Raw genomic sequence first — 20,764 nt, 5'->3', positions numbered from 1 at the left:
GGTATTAACTATACTATCTCTAACATGATATTTTTTTTATTGCCGATATACAATATGTATATCCCACTGTTTTTTGCTTTAGATTTTATTAGATCATCTTCTAAGATAATGAGACTAAGTACTAATGTACATAATGTTTTCTGAGATGTCGTTGTGTGTTCTTGTCAGATGGAATCTCTGACCATTTAGGGCCCTAGGCCTGCTTCATGGCTTTGGCAATTTTTTTATTGATTAACTAGCTATGTAGATGATTAAAAATTAAAATGAGGAAACACCTACAGATTTTTCTGATTGGTCATCTTTGTGGACCTAATAATCTATCTTGTCTTAAACTTACTAAAATACCAAAAGCAGCGGCAGTCAATAGTAATAAAATACATAATGTACTTACAACAAAAGAAAATAAGGAACTTAAAGATTAAGTGCCAGGAAAATGCTACGAAATCAATAAAGATTTGTTTATTATCAACAACAAACTAAGAACTAATACTACGACATGCAACAGGATTTCATATGAAATAGTGGGTCACATGCTTTCGCCTATGATGGTGGTGGTGTCTGAAAATGATAAGCGAAAACATATTGCTTACCATCAGAATATTAAGCAAAATATACTGACACTACAATAAATAGGAACCCAAAATTAAACAAGTCTAAAATTACATTGATGAATAGTAGTAGAGTAGGTAAATAAAACAATCTAAAAGAAAATGTGATTTGAATGTTTTTTGATTAAAAAAGGGTTGAGAACTACTTAAAATGTTATTCATAATTCTAGTTAAAGTGCAACTACATTTGTTTCATTTAATATAAGTGATCTGATTACAATAAAGTCCAGTCAAAATCTTGGAGTAGGTCTTCAAATTTTATACGTATAGTTCAGATTTCTGAACAACTTAATCGAGATCTACATTATATTACTTTTTATTTGCTCTTCCTGCTATCTGACTTACATAATTGAATTATGCTAAAAGTTTACTAAGCGTAGTCTATTTTAGATTTCTATATGTACCAACGGTAACAAACTCGAAAATGCTACGGGCGAAATTAATAAAATAAGTAACCTTTCGCTTGCCCCAGGTATCGAACCCAAGACTTAATGTATAGAATTCCTAGGAAATATAAATTAGGGTACATAGCCTAAGAAAATATACAAATCTCACCTCCTACTTCTCCTGACACAGAGTATACAAATAGCAGTGGTGCAAGCTCCAACAAAGACGATACACCCGAGAGCGACCACGCTGATCTCCATCGTACTGAGGAGCTTGCCACTCCTGGCTTGAACCATGGTCGTGTCACCAACTTCTAACACCTTGAAACCAGCGAGGTCGTGGCGGAGGTCTGTTTCGCGTTTCATTAAAGATCTGGGAATGAAAATTATATTTTAGCAAACGCAATGTTAAGCAATTTATTATGTGCAAGCCGAGATGGCTTAAAAAGTTTAATATTTTAAGTTAGTTTGTAGAAGGTAGATGAAATAAAATGTCTGTATAGCAGACCAAAGTAATTAAATCATGTCCAAGCAGATTTAATAATTTTTTTTGACTACAGTAATAAGACAGACAATAATGTATGTAAATGTTGATTTAAACTACATTTCTAGACCAATGAACTAGGAAAGTTACTAGTTTCACAAATTTCGAGATTTTAAGCATGAATTTCAATCAGTTCAAGCGCTGTCTATTTCGTGCACTTGCATAATCAAGGAAACTTAGTTCAACGAAAGATTCCTTGCATTTATCGAATTAACCTTTGAAACTTAACCTTTTTATGGGAATTTGAACAAGAACATAATTATATTGTTTTTAAACTGTCGAGACCTGTACACATAAATATATACTGCAACGGGTCTCAAACGCGAATAAATATTAAAGGTTTTTTTCACGCTTTAGACCCGTTGCATTATAATATTAAAATCTGGGGCACGGCAGTGCCCCCGCAAGTCGAGCAAAAAAAAGCGGCACGGCCGTACCATCTTTTCTCGAAGCAATTCAGGCCATTTTCGACCCCCTATAATTTCGTTGTGGATAAAACAAGAAGCCTGAATTTTTAGCGACTTATCAGTCATTGTATGAACACAGTACATTGAAAATTTCAGTCAATTTGAACCAGTACTTTAAGAATGACAACTTGTTAAAGTTTTGAATTTTGTCACTCACTGATTCACTGACTCACTGACTCACCGATCATCAAAAGTCTAAGGCATTTCTAGCAGACTTAGAAGCTTCAAATTTAGAATACAAATAGAATTTAGTATCTTAATCATGGGAAAATTTCAATATTTTCTAATTTCAGTCCAGTTTTCTAAATACATTAACTGCAAGAATAACTTTGTAATCTTATACATTTATATAGGATTACAAGGTTACATTTGCAGTTAATGAATTAACTATTACTGTAGTATAATAGAAAATAATAGGTGTACATAGGTACCTACTGTATGAGGCATAACTTAAGGGTGTTTAGCCCATGAAACTGAACAACATTTCAATAGGAAAATATGTTGAATTATGAAAAAAATAACCGTCTTTCCATACAAATTGGACTTATGTTCGCTTTACAAAAAGAAGTGAGATGCCATCAAAAACATCCTGTAAAAAACCTCAAGTCTCGCAGCGTAAAAAGTGGTGAGATCTATGTAATACCAAGTCGATTAATCTGTTTAGTCTCTACTGAAAGGACCTTCTGTCTTAAGTTATTACATAAGTTATTATCATGCCAATATTAAAAATATTTCACGTTTAAAACAAATAAATCGACTTGGTCATCGCATGAAAACACAAATTCGCCATTAAAATTTCAGGACCATTAATTTCTTTAAGATACTCATCTCAATCATTATATTTGGAAGGACCCTAGTGAGGAATTCGGTTGCTGGCCCGTCGTGCTGTGCAGTGTGGTACATACTAATAATCAAATCATGCGATGGCCAGGTCGATTTATTTGTTTTAAACGTGAAATATTTTTAATATTGGCATGATAATAACTTATGTAATAACTTAAGACAGAAGGTCCTTTCAGTAGAGACTAAACAGATTAATCGACTTGGTATTACATAGATCTCACCACTTTTTACGCTGCGAGACTTGAGGTTTTTTACAGGATGTTTTTGATGGCATAACATATTGTGTTTAAGCTACGATAGTTTGGGATAATAATCTTAAAGCACTTACTTATGCAATACTTCCATGTCGATAATAGCATTTGATAACGGGTCCACTCCGTAAATATACATGTCGGTTCTGAAAACAAACAAAACACATTTTTTTATACATTTTCAAAAACACAATACAAGATATGGCTTTCAAATACTTTGTACAAAGTTAACAAAATCGAAAATATTTTAAATTTAAATTTGAAGACCTCTACCCTAGAACCACGTTGCCATGTCAGCTTCATAGAAAAATTTTCATAATATCAAAAAGAAAAAAATACATCGTGTCCGTATGATCGCCTCAGGGATAAAAAACTTAACTTCAACATTATGAAAGGTTAAGCGCATAAATATAACCTTTTAAAAGGTTATATCTAAGGGAGTTAAAATAATAATGAACTTATGTTAAAAAGCAAGTTTTACTCCTTCCAATAATGAGAGCACTAGTAATTGGTATTAATCAAGACTTCCGAGAAAAATCCCTAATGGAGAAACTTCTACAAACATTAATTACTAGAAGTTAAGTAATCCTCTTCAATTTGTTTAACGTTTAAAACAGTTCTAGAGAGTAAGAAATTAGGTCGTGTTTTAATGATTATTGTTTTAATAAAGGTCTTTGAAAGGGTGGTATTTGGACCTCAAAAGGCGTGTTTATTTCGATTTCTTTTTAGTTTACTGTAAAAATAACTAACTAATTTATTGATATTCGAATGATATAACTAATTATTATTAATTACAAGTTTAATTACGAGTATAACAATTAAAAAAACATTGCGATAAAACCTTGCATGCCTAAAAGTAATTGAAAATGTGGGAAACCTCCAGTCATAAACAAGATAAAAGATTTAAGATTTGGTTCTTCCCTCGTTCCGAGAGACAACCCTTGACTCACAGTGTGACGATAATGATTGCTAAAAAAGGAATAGTACTGAAAAATTCAAAACATATTCCCATCGTGAGGAATATCATTGTCAATTGAATGCAAAATCTTATAACAGCATAGTTCTTCTAGCGTTGTACGTCAAACCAACTTACGCTAGTCCATCCATAGAAGCCTTCATGTTAGCCTCCAGCCTCCTCACTCTGATGTCAAAGCCAGTCATGCTGGTGAGCGACCTGGTGATGTTGTCCAGTTGTTTCTCCACCTCCATAGGCTTGGCTCCCACTGTCAGCACCAGTTGCTTGTTCTCGTCTAACACGTATACCTTTATAGAAAACAGATACATTTTATTTGTTGTTTATGTGTGCGAAAATCATTGCATTTTTTAAAATACATATAAACCTAATGTTGCCAATATTCGAAAATAAAATTAATATAGCTTATTAAAAAATGATATTTTTTATCGGATCTTCACGTATATAACCATGACTAGACTTTTGATACAACATGCTCAGCAGTTGAAATATTATCATAAAAATATATATGAAGTTATGAAAGACTTAAAAAGTGCTTTGTTTCTTACGCTTCTTAGCGAAATTAAAAAGAGAAAACATATTTTAGTAGTGTTTTAACTAAAATAGGTTTATAGTGTGTTTATGAATAAGAGGATAAGACTTTTAAATATACATAGATTGATATATTTTACTTAATAATGTTTTGTTGGCGTAATTAGGCATAAAGCCAGGATTGCCGTGTAGCTAAACAAATAGAATATCCATGCTAAATGTAGCCTTAATTTAGTTAAGCCGTGATAGAGTAACAGACAGACTATGTATTCATATAGATACTACTCTATACTGGTATAGATGTGTGAAAATTATGGTACACGTGTATTAGTATCTAGCTGACCGGCGCAACTTCACTTGCGTCACATAACAGAGATTGGGTGAATTTTTTCCCCGTTTTTGTTACATTTTTTACTGGTGCTCAGTTCCTATTGGTCGTAGCGTGATGATCTATAGCTTATACCCCTTCTCAATGAATAGGCTATCTAACACTGAAAGAATTTTTCAAATCGGACCAGCAGTTCCTGAGATTAGCGCGTTCAAACAAACAAACAAACAAACTCTTCAGCTTTATAATATTAGTATAGATAGTATAAATTGAGATATCTGGGGGCACGGAAGTGCCCCCGCAAGTCGACCAAAAAAACAGCGGCGTGGCCGTAACATCCTTTTCTCGAAGCAATTCGGGCTATTTTTGACACCCCTATAATTTCGTAGTGGATAAAACAAGAAGCCTGGATTTTCAGCAACTAATCAGTCATTGTATTAACACGGTATATTTAAAATTTCAGTCAATTTGAACCAGTAGTTTAAGAATGACAACTTGTTAAAATTTTGAATTTTGTCACTCACTGATTCACTGACTCACTGACTCACCGATCATCAAAAGTCTAAGGTACTTCTAGCAGACTTAGAAGCTTAAAATTTAGAATACAAATAGGGTTTAGTGTCTTAATCATGGGAAAAATTCAATATTTTCTAATTTCGGTCAAGTTTTCTAAATACACTAACTGCAACAATAACTTTGTAATCCCATATAAATGTATAAGATTACAAGGTTATATTTGCAGTTAATGAATTAAATTATTATTTCTGTAGAAAATAAAATAAATAGGTGTAAATATGTATCTACTATATGAGACATAACGGGAGGGGGTATAGGGCGGGTAAGGGTGTTTAGCCCATGAAACTGAACAACATTCCCATAGGAAAATATGTTGAATTATGAAAAAAATACGGCTTTCCATACAAATTGGACTTATGTTTGCTCTATTCGCTCTACAAAAAGAAGTGAGATGCCATCAAAAACATTCTGTAAAAACCTCAAGTCTCGCCGTAAAAAGTTGTGAGATCTATATAATACCAAGTCGATTAATCTATTTAGTCTCTACTTAAAGGACCTTCTGTCTTAAGTTATTACGTATGTTATTATCATGCCAATTTAAAAAAAAAATGCCTTTAAAACAAATAGATCGACTTGGTCATCGCAAGAAAACACAAATTCGCCATTAACATTTCAGGAGCATTAACTTCTCGTCGTGCTGTGTAGTGTGATACATACTAATAATCAAATCATGCGATGGCCAGGTCGGTCTATTTGTTTTAGAGGTATTTTTTTTAAATTGGCATGATAATAACATACGTAATAACTTAAGACAGAAGGTCCTTTAAGTAGGGACTAAATAGATTAATCGACTTGGTATTATATAGATCTCACAACTTTTTACGGCGAGACTTGAGGTTTTTACAGAATGTTTTTGATGGCATCATTTTTACTCAAAGTCCATACAAAGTACTTATTACAAGTAAACATGAACAAAAAGTTTTATATGACAAACATGTATTTCTAAACAGCATTTCCCATTCTCAGAAACGTAGCAATATCGAAAATGCTGGCAACGCTTCAAATTGTTCGGGACTAACTCATGAAAATTTCCTTAATATAATCCCGTATTTTATAGGTATCAATATATTGTCCGGCTTTTAACATGAAATTGTAAAAGTTTTAAGAAAGAATTACTGAAAGTTCTTTCTAAAATATGTTTGAGATAAAATCCATTTCGAAGGTATATTGCAGGGCACGTATAACGTCATGAGTTAATAGTGAGTAAAGTAAATGTCTAAAATATTTTACGGAGGGAAATAATTTAATCTTTTTAAAATACGTTTAGCATGAGTTATTCAATTTAAACCAATCAATAATTTTGTTTCGAAATACGACGAATTGTATCTTATAACCCACGGCCTTAACATTTCCTAATCCATTACTTAAGTTATCATTTAACATACAAACTTAGCCATACATTGTGTTAAAAAGCGTTATCTGTCAGCATGTCAAATTTTATTTATTTTGACATGATAATAAAGTCCTTTTGGTATAAAAGTGATAGCCGAGTGGTTTAAGTTGGCACCTCCCACAGAAGTGATTGCAGGTTCGAACCCGAGGCAACACACCGATGACTTTTCGAAGTTATGTGTGTATTAGAAATCATTATCACTTGCTCTAACGGTGAAGGAGAACATCGTGAACAAACCTTGCATGCCTAAAGTGCCTAAGTGAATTACTCACACACTTACAATCTTACATTTATAATAAAAGAAATGACTTACAAAAACATTAGCAATAGCAGATTTCCCGTCATCAGCGCCTCTCTTATCAGTAGCTTTGACATCGAAGCCGAACACTCTCCCCGCGTCTCTGGTGAGCGCGGCCACGACACGGACCCGCCCCGACAGCGGGTCGATGGCGAACCGCGGAGCCTGCTCGTTGATGATCTGGTAACGGATGTCCGCGTTGATCCCCACGTCTACGTCCGTCGCCTGAGGGAATTTATGGTGTTTATTAATTACAATTTTAGGGGACGATTAATTTTCAAGTTCCTTGTTTTATTTCCTTGGGTATTTTTGATGTTTTGTAGGGTTGGTTTATGTCGTTATAAAGTTATTCTGGAGTTAAAAATGTCAGTATTTTGACTTATCTATATTATTTATATTGTTTCTTTTGTTTCTCCAGCATAAAAAATTTTTTGACGCTCAGAAGCAACTCTGATATAGATTCAAAACGTAACTTTTTTTTTCAATAGAGAGAGGTAAAAAGGCGTAGATACTGGCGAATTAACTAATTATGGAGGTTTAAAGCAATAATTACCTTCAACTGTATAACTTGATATCCAAACGGTGCCGTAGTAGGTATAGCAGTGACCAAAGGTCTTCCACCATTCGTAAACTTAGGAGCGTTGTCATTCACATCCTTTATCCTAACAATGACTTTAACATCAAATTTAGTTAAGCCTTCCATAACATCATCGGCGACAGGATAAATCATATGCGGTAGTTCTCTACTAATCTTCTGTCTTTCTGCTCTCACGATAATCTCATAAACATCCTTAACCTCTCTATCAGGACTCCTAACTAAGTACAAAGTACCATTCCTCGGATCAATTACAAAAGTTTTCTTCACATCCGAATCGTTCTCATTCAGAATGAAATATTTCATTTTGAAATTCTCATAATGTTCTGTCAAATTAAGTGTTACTAGTTCAACAGGCGTGTGTACGTTTTCTTCAATTTCTAGTTCGTAATACCTTGAAATAAATACTGGTTTGTCTGAAACCTCTACGTCATCAGGAACATCAGTCACAGTAAGCATCAAAATGGCTGTTGAACTTAAACTTGGGGAGCCTAAATCAGAAGCTACAATCGTCACATTATGAACAGTTTGACTTTCATAATCTAACCTACCAGTAGTGGTTATAATACCTTCCTTTGAATCTATCGCAAACAGATTCAATTGATTCTTTTTCTGTGGTAGACTGTACAAAATAAGTCCGTTACCATTCCCAATAAAATCAGAATCGTTGGCATAGATTTTAGTTACAATTGTTCCAATGGGAGCATTTTCTTCAATCGTAGCTTTGTATATAGGCATCATCATGACTGATTCGAAATTGTGGTTTGATATTTCATCTGCTTCTGGATGTTTCCATTCCATTATTTCATCATACGCAAAGAATTTCGGTGCATTATCATTGACATCTAGTACTTGTACTTCAACACTAACTGAAGATGAGAGTTTCTTGTCATGTCCGTTATCTTGAGCTATTACAGTAAGAATATACTTATCTTCTTTCTCTCTATCCAATTCACCATTAACACTAAACACTCCAGTCAAAGGCGATATTTCAAAAGGTAGATCCTTATTTGTAGGTTGTATGAAGTAAGTCAGATTTGCGTTTTGTCCAAAATCAGCATCAGTTGCATCAACTTTACCGAGCACTCTTCGGGAATATTGCGCTTCTTCAACATTGAAACTGTACCAAGATTTCTTGAACATTGGGAAGTGATCGTTGATATCTTTAATAAACAATCTAATAGAAATATGATCACTTAGTTCACCTCCATCTAAAGCTGTTATATTCAGTCTAAATTCTGATTCCGGAGGCAATGTTCTCGCTACAATAATATGGCCGTGTCTTTCATTGATAACGAAATACCTTTTCAATTGCATATTTTTAGGAGACATTGAGTTCGGTGGAATAAAAACTTCCGAAATAAATTCGTATCTTACTTGTCCATTGATACCACTGTCCATGTCCATAGCGTTTAGTTTTAATATAGTTGATCCTATAGCAACGTTCTCTGGTACCAAAAACAGCGGACCCGACGACTCTACACTTGAAGCGAACTTGTTCTTCGGTTTCACTTCAACATTAGTTAAACCAGCTGTAGTATTACTTTTCTTTTCTCTATAAATCCTGACTGTAGACTTTTCATCTGCTTCAATTAATTCAACATTTTCACCAAAAGGTATTATTACTTGACTGAATTTTGGTAGATTATCATTTTCATCTAGTACCGTTATTGTTAGTTTAGCTTCGGAACTAAGACCACCTCTATCCCTGGCTACAATTTTTAAAATATAAGAGCTTTTTTCCTCTCTGTCTAATTTATTTCCTATAAACGTGACGACTCCAGTACTTTCATGAACATGGAACATATCTCTTCCATCGCCAAACAATGTATACGTGAACACAGCGTTAGGACCTAAGTCAGCATCTTTAGCTATAATCTTATTTGTCATCTTAACTTCTGTATCCTTCGCAGCATTCTCAGTGATAAAACCTTCGTACATAGGTTGTTCAAATATCGGGGGATTGTCATTATCATCATCTACGTTGATAGTGACTTGGTAGATACCAGCTCCGGATATCATTCCTTTGGTAAATTCAGCGATGACTGTCATTCTGTAAGTGTCACGTTTTTCTCTGTCCAAAGGTTCTTTGGCGTAGATTGTACCGTCTTGTCCTGTAAAAGAAAATCTCATTTAAATCATATACTTGACTTGACTGCTTTTGTGGCAAGAGCGGTAGTGTATATGACTGCCGGGTCTATAAGTGTCGACTTCGATTCCCGAGCCGGACAATACCATTGATATTTTTAAATAAGATTAGAATATTTCCCAAACCGTAACTAGGAGTTTTGTAACATGCCTGGTATACGGCAATAGGCTCGCCTTACATCATGGGACTAATTTCATTAATGGCAAAAAATGCAACTGATTTAGAACACCTCTGCCTGCACCTTTGGGGAAAACAGGCATACATAATAATATAAATAGTATATATGTAGTACCTCATGGTGGGATGGTACGTATGTAGGTACCTCGCCAAGGACATATTCAAAGGTCTTAATCGGAGCAAAAGAAATTAGTAGCTTACCTATAGCAATGTCATCTGTAACGTCCTGTTGATTAGCGATTATGAACCTTATGTTTCCAGTACTATTGATAGGTAGCGAGCTCATGTTGACATGGAATATTTGTCCTATTGTTGCACCTGCCACGTTTTCTTTCACGTTGAAGACTAGTGGCGAATGGGCACCCCTGAAAAAACATCATATATGAAATCTTCGGTCGATCAAAGTTTATTTTCAAGTGTCGCGGGGAATTTTACAAACATACAAAATGAAACGAGACCCGAAACAATTACTTGTGGATCACATAAATAATTGCTCCTTGTGGGAATCGAGCCCACGACCTCTCGACGCAATGGCACGGCGACCTTTACCATTGCGCCACGGAGACAGTCAATTAAGTAGAATTATTGGAAACAAAGGAAAAAATCTTACTTCAACAACACTCCTCTTTCATCATTCACATCTACAATATGAACCGTAGCGTTTGTAGTGATAGTCAGATTAGCATTCTCTTGCATAGCCACAGCTTCGAAGTCATACATAGGCCGGTTGTACTTGGTCAGTTCGTCTATCACTGTTATTACTCCGGAACGCTCTTCCACGGCGAAGGGTACTGCAAATAAGAAGCATAAACTTTTATATAGCAGAATGGGACAATTGCTTTGTTATATGTTTGTTGTTTATCGCATGGTTAGCTGTGGTCAACCTTTTTTTTTTTTTTTTTTTCGTCAGGAAAATGCATTACTGCATGTCCCGCTCCAGGGAAGTGTCAAAGTTGTTTAAGCCGCCCGAGAGGCCTTTGACATGGCTGAACAACTGGTATCTTAGTAGACAATAACCGGGACCGACATTTTACAAGCCCTATGAAGCACGGCAATGCCCAGCTCAGATACCGAGCCAAAGGTTGCTTAGCCCACAGATCGTTTACCTATAATATAACAGTCGTTAAGCCACGTGAAAGGCCTTCGGGCGGCTTGAACAACTTTGACACTAAGTTGACCACCAACCCTTACAATAAGAAGAAAAAGTTCCTAATGATAATAATTGACAGTCATAAAAAGATTTTTCTTACCTCCATCTTCATAACTATGCAACAAATCATACGAAACATCATTCTTTTCCATAGCATCATTGATACGGATCTGTCCAACACTAGTTCCAATACCAACATTTGATCCAACCCAGAATTCGTAAGGAGCTCCTATGAAACCTGGCTTGTCTGCTTTGGAACCTGAAACAGAAATATAAAAATGTACTTTAGGTACATAAAAATAGGGTCCACTATAATATCATTAGAAATGAGTTGGTTGTAAAACAGAAAAATAAAACTGAGTTTTATTTCCATAACAATAGGGTCTTCTTTAGTATATTTCGAAATGAGTTGGTTGTTACCTTTTGTGGCTCTAGTGACGTCAACAGTAACAACAGCTAAAGAATATCTCCTTTCACTAGGATTCGCTGGTTGATCTGAAGCTTCAATGAACAAAGCATGTCTCCCTTCTACAATAGGTGATTCAGCAACACTCACAGCCCCAGTCTTAGCATCAACTTGGAAAGGCGAAGTGATCGTCAGATTACTAGTCCTTTGCAAATCAAAAAGAACGATTCCATTCCTTCCCAAATCTGGATCTACAGCCTTCACTTTCCCAATAAAAGTACCAACTTTTGCATTGGATTTGATTGTAAATTCGTACAAATTACTCGGAACGAATACCGGGTTGTTATCGTTCGCGTCTAATAGTGTCACTTCGACAGTTACAAAAGACATTAGCTGGTCATCAACGTATTCAATATTTTCACTTTTAGTGCCTAATTTATCTGGGAATACATAAGTTGTTCTGTCTTTAGGAGAAGGTACTCTAGGAGTCGTAGGATTCCTTCGCCATTTTGAAAGTCTGTTTTTATCCAAGAACGTTCCAACTACGCTTGGGTTTTTTTCTTTCGCGTATACTTTCATTTTTAAAGACGCGTGTTGCTCTCTGTCTAAGACCGTCTGTGGAATAAATAATGTTAGGTTTAATATTGTATATGAAGAGTGCTATCAATTATTTAAGATGCTTTGGTTCACGAACACGCATTAGATTCGGTTTATTATAGCTTAATACTGTTTTGTGCGTGATCGATAAATAAGTAAAATGCTAGAAGTCTAGAATTTTATTTTTACATCAGATGGTTTTTTCTATGTACGATTCGAATTAATACTTTAAGCAGCGAAATGTCGGCTTATCAAAGCCAGCTAAAGTTTTAGCCAAACAATTAAATATAAGCCAGTTCTTGTCAACCGAAATGTGAGAGTGAAATTCAAAATCATTAATTTTTAAAGTCTACACTTAGCAGTAAAATACTAACGAACTGTCATCGTCACTTGCCTGATTCCTAACAGTAAGCCAGCCAGTCCTGGGATCGATGACGAAGGCTCCTTCAGGGTCATTCAACTGGTAGGTGAACTCGCCATTGTCTCCCTGATCTTTGTCCGTTGCCATTACTTGTAATACACTGAAACCTACAAAATAGGAAAATGATAAATCTCTTTTAAAAATGAACGCTGCATTTTCTGAGTGTTTTCGAATTCTCGTCTTGAAGTCGATGATGCAGTGAAGTTTTAGCCTCAGATCGATAAAGAGACATTTTGTTCTCCAAACTTCTGATGGTTTTTTACAGTAGCAAGTAGTGGGTTAGTAATATGGCGGACCATAATTTATTTAATACTGAGTTTACTTCAAAATTAAAAATTTGATTGACTCAAAAAGGCCTAAAAATTTAAATGTATTATCAGCAGTAACAATAGCGGTGATAGCCGAGTGGTATAAGTTGGTACCTCCCACGCAAGTGGTCGCAGGTTCGAACCCGAGGCAACACACCAATAACTTTTCGAAGTTATGTGTGTATTAGAAATAATTATCACATGCTCCAACGGTGAAGGAAAACATCGTGAGGAAACCTTGCATGCCTAAAAATTTGTTTAATACATTTATTGCGGGCATGCAAAGTCCCCAACCCGCACTTGGCCAGCGTGGTGGACTCAAGGCCTAACCCCTCCCTCATTACGGGAGGAGACCCTTGCCCAGCAGTGGGACATTAATGGGTTAAATTTATTTATTTTTATCAGCAGTAACAAAGGCAGTTAGTAGAAATTTTAAGATTTATGTATAACGTACCATTTGGCAGGTTCTCCACAATACTGATATTGTAGAAGTCTACTTCGAATTCAGGTAAGTTGTCGTTCAAGTCGAGCAGTTCTATTTCAACTCTCGCTTGAGCTGTCTTCAGCGGATTGTCTCCCTGAGACGCTTGAACTTGCAGCACGAAGGTGTTTCCTTAAAACAATGTAACATGTCTTTAAAATAATATACTTATAGAACATTTTCTTTACAGTTTGAGACGAGAATGCCGTCTCTAGATCTCAAAAGGAGAACCTTTTAACCTCTGAGACATCAATGATAACTGAGACACTAAAGATAATGATACTTAAAAAAAAAATACCCCAGTTTGTCCAGCAAATGGAGGGAGACTAATGAAACAATAAATATTCTATCTTACCTGATAAACTACCTTCAGCATCCAAATCAACCTCCTTCTCCAGATAAAGAGTTCCATTCCTCGAGTCCAAAGAGAACAGCTTCCTCTCATTGCCGGCCACTAGCTCGTATCTCAGCAGAGCATTCACTCCAAGATCCTGGTCGAAAGCCTTGATGGGCTCCGGGAAGAGAAGCTCCTTGTGGATTCTTTTACCCTGAAAATTAAAGAACCATTTATTATAATTTATTTTGGCAAAGTTCATTTCATGTGCATCCATTTGTTTTTCATATCAACATTCGTTGTAGTAACGATACCAAATCTTTTCTGGACGTCGTTGACCTTCAGGGGCTATACAGATACGACACTTGTCTACCTATATGGACTACCATACACCTAATCCTACTTTTCTGCCAAGAAAAATGTTATTGTAATAGCTTGCCTTACACCTTTAAAGTAACATGATGGCAACCTCAACAGAAACCGCACGACGTGGACTTACATCCACCTCCCAATTACTATTTAAACTACTTTTAAGTAGACTATTGGCAATACCATCCATGCTTTATCGTTCCAGTAATTACTCAAACAATAACATTACTACCAATCCTATTACAACATCCACAGTCCCACACGTCACAGAAAGCCTGAGGGAACAAAAAGCAATCAGTCCTCAGTACAAGCCGATGCATTGTGAGTCAAATGGAAACGCCATCGATATTCGATAATACTGTTCTGTATGATAATGTATACACAGTTCATATACCACTAGCTACTGTCTACTTTGTTTGTCACGATTTCCTTTTGATTTCGGTATATTTTCTGTCAAACGTGGCTTATATTACGAAGAGTGAAAGAACTTTTCATCGATGTATGAGGTTTTAAAAGCAGTTGCGTTCTACAGTCGGTACTATCAAAAGTCGAGAGGTTGATATTTAAAGCATGGTTTCAAAGGAATTAGTTCTTAAGACAACCACAAGGGGCACAGATCTTTTTAAACAAAATGTTTCGATAACTAGCTGGTAGATCTAGATTGTCGTTAGTAACAGTGAACTCGATCTTTTCAGAGTCTATTATTTTTAAACCACAACATTTGTACAAGTATAAGTGCTTAAGGATATGAATTACTTTAGAAAAAATGTATATTCAAATAACTACCACTTGCTATAACCATAAAGAAAAACAAAAGAAAACCTTGTATGCGTAAGAGATTTCAATATTTTGGTCAATTTAATGCGTTTTATAAGATTGACTCACTACGCAACCAGACCAGTGAACTATTTGAGTTCGATGATTTTTAGTCTACAAACAAACAAACTGTCTTCTTATGACATCATACAAAATATATAGTATGGAAAAGTGTACATACGTTAGGTAAAAAACTTCAGCTATAACTGAGATCATGAAACATGTGTACGTAGTTTTCTTTTGTTGATAGAAAACTAGTTTTCGCTAACGGAAGTCGTAAAACTTGAACTTGGACAAAGTTTTCGAAGGCTTTTTGTGTGTGTGTTTTGCAGCGATACTTTCAATAGGATGACCATCTTTTTAAACCAATCAGCGGACTTATCAAGTATCTCAGTTGACAACTAGTGTACGTCAAATTGATGGTCACTATTCAGTACATTGCGCATTGCTGCTCTGACGTAACGTGTTATTTGCGATAATAAGGGAGCAAAGGCAGAAAACAATGTACAGCATAGTGGCTTTCAAATAGTAGTCAACTGAGATACGTGATAGCCACCCTAGACAAGAAATGTACGTGACGTAATGAATTTCATAATGCATTTAAAGGAGTTTAAATTACCCAATAGAAGATAAGATGTTTAGATTAGAATAAAAATAAAATCTCGCGAGTTTGTGCATGCAATAAGTAATGCAAAGTGTCATAAGCGCGATTGAAAATTATAGGTTATGATATTTTTACTAGTTTACCCGACTTTCGATCTAATTACACCGACGACAAGTAGCAAGAGTTTGACATTTAAATTGTACTGTGAAAAATAGTTCCTTTGGTATCCGCTAGAGGCGCTAATCATAATTATAATATTATTTTTTTTCAATTGCTAGCCGGTTTTCCATAGTCGAAAGTAGTAGTATCGCGGTGCTGAACATCCTTAAAACTAATAAAAATCTTTGGGCACCCTACTTTTGAAATATATTTTTTGCGTATCACCCTTTTGATTTCTTTCAATAGTTGTAGGCCAAGGTTTTACGTAATAATATTATATGACTTTGTAAATTGGTATATTTACTTCCTTTTCGTTATGAACAAAGACTCTATGATAGCGTGTTGTTCAAGAAGAGTTTTTTTTTCTAGTATTCTTAGTTAGTATGACTGAATAAGTTATGAGAAAATGGATCAAACTATATCAAAGTAGCGTGTCATAAAAAATCTAGATTATAGATTTATTATTTTATACACACGACCTTCAAACTTTATAAACAATTGTTTTTGTTTCATAAAAACATTTTTACCCTCAAAAGATTATTCTTATTTTGTGAGGGCTATTAAAACACAAAAACAGGAAGAGAAGTGACTGTAGTAATTATTTGTGGATCACATAAACATATAGATGCTCCTTCTGGAAATCGAACCAACAAAGAACTATTGATCTGGCACAAGAGCGCAATGTTTGGGAACTCGTTAGCTTTCTTCGAGAAAGAAACATCCTTGTACAAATTTTCTTATTTTGGTAGCCTATTTCATACCCAATATAATAATAATAATATAATAAAGTTACTTACCAGTAAAGGATAGAACTCCGGTATCTGCGTCTTGTATAGTTCAGACGTGAACTTGGGAGGCAGGTCATCATTATCTTGAACCGTGATGTGGACTGTTGCGTTGGAACTGCGAGGTGGGGACCCACGATCCTAGAAAATGAGACACAGAGACTTCAAAATCTGCCTTCACTGTGTGTGGCAAAGGCTTCCCCCAATTTTTCAACCCTATAGTTACTATTAGTAGTCTTTTATTTTTTCTACTTTTATGTAAATTGTCTTTGCGGTTATAGAGTTTGTGGCCATAGTTTAATTAAATTTAGTAAATTAAAGAAGATTACTGGAACTATCTTCTTGCGTATTATTTTAAGAAATACTTTCAGATCAAATAGTACTAATAAGAGACAGAAAGGCTGCGCAGATAACTTACTTCCACAGACAAAGATATCATGAATAGAATTGACAAAATGCTTTACATTTGATACGTTATTGTAATTCAATAACTGTAAAATATCAATTATGAGGGATGAAAAAGTACATCGCGCATGGTGCCTAGTTTGCACAAGCATTTACAATAACAAAAAAAACAAAATCAATAAAAAATAATCAAATAATCATCAGAAATCAGTTCAATTTTCATTGGTGCAGCTTGTGTTGATTTAGGTGCTACCAATAAAGTAGGCTCAAATCTAGAACTTTGGTAAATAAATAGCATTTAAATCGTCCTTTCCCTAACTCTAGGTTTTAGAGTAGGTCGTACAACAATACAAATTAGTCGCTTATTACGTAATTAAAGTTTGTTGATAGTGTAATCACAAGTTTAGTGCAAACTGCTACACTAGTCTACCGGCAAATTGCTTTGGCAAACAATTTGAAACGTGCTTTAAATAAAATACTGTGATGTAATAAAGAAATTCGTTTAAGAGCAAAGACTAGCCAATTTAACCCACAGGTGTTGCGGTCGAATTTACCAAAAAAAAAATCTTTGACAAAACAGGTACAGATACTATTAGAAACATTCTGCTTCCATCTTTTTACTCAGCCTCATCTGATACGAAAAATGTTCTCTAAGCAACATACACATATGTTCTATACCATTTTCCCACGCTAGGTGGGGTCGGCACATGGTTTCCTCTTCCACTCATCCCTTTCAGCCGTCAACTCACCCCTTTTTATTCATATCCTCTTTCACACAATCCATCCATTTCTTTTTTGGTCTTCTACTTACATGCCCACTTACATTCATATGCATCACGCGTCTCGTCTCTAAGCTACAACAGTTTCTCTACTCACCGAAGCAGTAACAACAAGCAAGAACTCCTTATCCCCTGCATCATAGTCCAGTGCCTTCTTCAGCACCAGCACCGGTTTGTGCGAGCTCTCCAAAGCAAAGTGGCCGTCCACGTCTCCTGATATGATGCTGTACTGCACGTCCGAGTTCGGCGTGTTGGGCTTGTCGCGGTCAAACGCGCGGATCCCTTTGAAGATTGTTAAGCCTGGAACAAATATGAGAAACTGCAATAAACAACGTTTCATTGTCTTGAAAGCAATTGTACCATTTACAGTTAGCATCAAAAATATTATAAACTTTCAAAAGCATTTGCTGCCATGTAAATTTTTAATTACTATTGTATATTAATATCCAAGAAATTAAGAATCGCTGCGTAGTTTGCTGAGCAAATTATTAAATTGATATTTAAATACGAATAAATCCTACGAACTTTTAAGACTGACTGCACAAAAACTTAAAGCAAATATGTGTGAAACACAGTAAGATCTTCTTTCGTGAAAAAAATAAGCTTATGATTGTCAAACTCCTAAATAGCTGCTATATCAGCTTTTAACCGAGAAACGCACTTTATGTCGGTCTTTACATATTTGAGCTATGAAGACACTGAAACAAGACATAGAAAGACGAACTAATTGATTTTATTCTAATAGCTTATTCTTGCTTGTATAGCAGACAGCAATATCATTTATTATAGTTTTAGCAAATACTCGTGATATTTCCATAATAAACACCAAATGAAGTTAATTATCCATGAATGATTTATAACGAAACAAATAAGCTTTATTAATCCTGAATATTTACTCATTCAACATAATGAACAAAATGATGTAACGTTAAACCCGACTAAAAATGTTATTAAATATTATTTTTTACAAGTTGCTAAGTAGTCTAAAAATAAAATGGTAATCGGTAGTGAAGTGGTTCGTGGAAATTAATCCAATTAACCTTTGAAAAAAATATTTTTTCACTCAAAATGGTCAAAAGTCTAGACCTCAGTGTTTGAACAAAAGATTCAGCATCAAAAAAGAATTTCTAGGAGTTAAAAATTCATTCTAATATTATAAATAAAAAAGTTTGTACAGATGGATAGATGTGGTCATATGCATATGGTTAATACCCATGTAATATATAAATTTGATGGAGCTGCACAGGGCTGCTAGTTACCAATAAAATCTATATTAAATATTTTTTGAGGCAAATACTGGCGTCTGAGGGATCAATTACAACATTCAAAATGATATTCATAAAACTACAACCACAACAATGCTTTTGATCTTTATTATTAATATTGCGAAATGCGTAAATATAAGAACAAATACACATTAGAGCATTTACACCAAGCATAACTTTATAACGAACAGCGAAAGTTCGAATTCATGTTACGCTACGGAAGCATTTATATTGTTTTATTGTATCTTTTTGGCCTGTTTCTGTGACCAATGGCTTTAATCGAAGAATTAAGATACATCTTTCAAAAATTATATGATTGTCTCACGATTAATATTGTGCTTCGTTTCTTTAAAAGCGTCTAAGAAATCGCAATGGACGTATTGAATATGTTACTAAACATTATGATTTAAAATTATTAAGGGCCGGAGACAGTCACCACTCAACACGGCCTTTCGGAAACGCCAACTGCAGTGTATAAGTCCAGAAGACATACTGAAGGAAACAGTTAGTGTAAATATTTTATTATACTACGTGGCTCTAATCGGTATTCCAACTTAGCGTTTGCAAGAATTTCTCGCGCATATTCCCCAGGGATTATACAAAGGCGTTTATAAATAGAAATGCTGGCACAAATCGCAGGAGCCTGTACTTTTACTAAGTAATCACCGATCAAGTTTTACACAATGTATTTTTGACTTCTTGCGGCAAAAGTTTCGAGAGACCTCGAACATTGATAAACTTCCACAAGAAATTTGAACTATCCACTATCCAGGCATTTTGTTTTTTGTGCTCGGTATTGAATAAAAGAATATTTTTCACAGGTACAGACCCAAGGTATTTTCTTAGTATTATAGAAAGTAAGAGTTTAATTATAAGTTAAAATACTAGCTGACTTATGCAGCTCCTTGCCGCAGTTTTATCTTGTACTAAGATCTTTGACTTCAACAAAATTTCATCTAAATCCTTTCCGTTATTTAGCCGTAAAAACATAACCTAAAAACAGACAAGCTCTCATATCTGTAATAGTTGAATGGTATTTCTTTTTTAAAATAAAGGTACAGTTTGCTTTTTTCTCATTTTCACCCTATCTCTAATCAACGCTACCTCACTTTATTCATATTTTAAGCTATCAATAAGTAATAGTACTATACCTGTAGGAGTAAGTTCATCAACGTTGACATGGTAGGGCGTGTCGAGGAACTTGGGCACGTTGTCGTTAACATCCTCGATGTAGACCGTCACTGATAGGTATGCTGATATCTGTGGCAAAAGAAAAGAATTTATGTCAGCAGGAGACATAGAATAACTGCCGTGACGCAGTGGTTTAGGTCGCCTCGCCGATACTATTGCGTCGGGAGGTCGTGGGTTCGATTCCCACATGGACAAATATTTGTGCGATCCACAAAATAAATAGTTGTATCCTGTCTGGTTGTACTTTGTGTCCATTGTTTGCATGTTTGTAAAAGTCCCTGCGACACAAGAGTAATTCCTAATGCGGGAGTTGTCTTTTAAAAAAATACATAACATATGATTAAGTAATTAATTGGGCTTGTTTCTTAAGTTCCTAATGTTATCTACTTTTTAAGTTTTAATGTATAAACCAAAATGTGACGACCATTGTCAAAAGGTTGCAAATGAAGGATCTGTATGCAGTTTCTATTGGTAAAATTGTCTTTCTTCAGTATAATATACTTAGCGCGTAGACATTCGGTAAACTACAATTAGAAGCTGTACATACCTAAATATATAACATAAACTACCCGAAA

General features: G+C 35.0%; 1 protein-coding gene across 7 annotated transcripts in view; it reads right to left on the bottom strand.

Moving 5' to 3' along the window:
* Positions 1–20,764, bottom strand: part of Cad89D (cadherin 89D) — an 87,683-nt gene that overhangs the window by 6,826 nt on the left and 60,093 nt on the right. For 6 of the 7 annotated variants that reach the window (XM_076119816.1, XM_076119818.1, XM_076119819.1 and 3 more), the window contains exons 5-19: positions 20,150–20,258; positions 17,831–18,033; positions 16,562–16,690; positions 13,838–14,030; positions 13,456–13,614; positions 12,667–12,800; positions 11,690–12,290; positions 11,370–11,528; positions 10,730–10,910; positions 10,321–10,484; positions 7,752–9,907; positions 7,214–7,423; positions 4,193–4,362; positions 3,177–3,245; positions 1,164–1,367 (exon numbers count right to left, since the gene is read on the bottom strand). In XM_076119816.1, coding sequence (XP_075975931.1) covers positions 1,164–1,367; positions 3,177–3,245; positions 4,193–4,362; positions 7,214–7,423; positions 7,752–9,907; positions 10,321–10,484; positions 10,730–10,910; positions 11,370–11,528; positions 11,690–12,290; positions 12,667–12,800; positions 13,456–13,614; positions 13,838–14,030; positions 16,562–16,690; positions 17,831–18,033; positions 20,150–20,258 — 4,841 coding nt within the window. Of the gene's footprint in view, positions 1–444; positions 559–1,163; positions 1,368–3,176; positions 3,246–4,192; positions 4,363–7,213; positions 7,424–7,751; positions 9,908–10,320; positions 10,485–10,729; positions 10,911–11,369; positions 11,529–11,689; positions 12,291–12,666; positions 12,801–13,455; positions 13,615–13,837; positions 14,031–16,561; positions 16,691–17,830; positions 18,034–20,149; positions 20,259–20,764 lie in introns of those variants that run through there. The other variant, XM_076119823.1, reaches the window with a different exon arrangement.

Source organism: Anticarsia gemmatalis, chromosome 11 (assembly GCF_050436995.1).
Source record: "Anticarsia gemmatalis isolate Benzon Research Colony breed Stoneville strain chromosome 11, ilAntGemm2 primary, whole genome shotgun sequence".
In the NCBI taxonomy this organism is placed as follows: Eukaryota; Metazoa; Arthropoda; class Insecta; order Lepidoptera; family Erebidae; genus Anticarsia; species Anticarsia gemmatalis.
The sequence above is the reverse complement of the archived record's forward strand: the minus strand, read 5'-3'. Positions and strand labels throughout refer to the sequence as shown.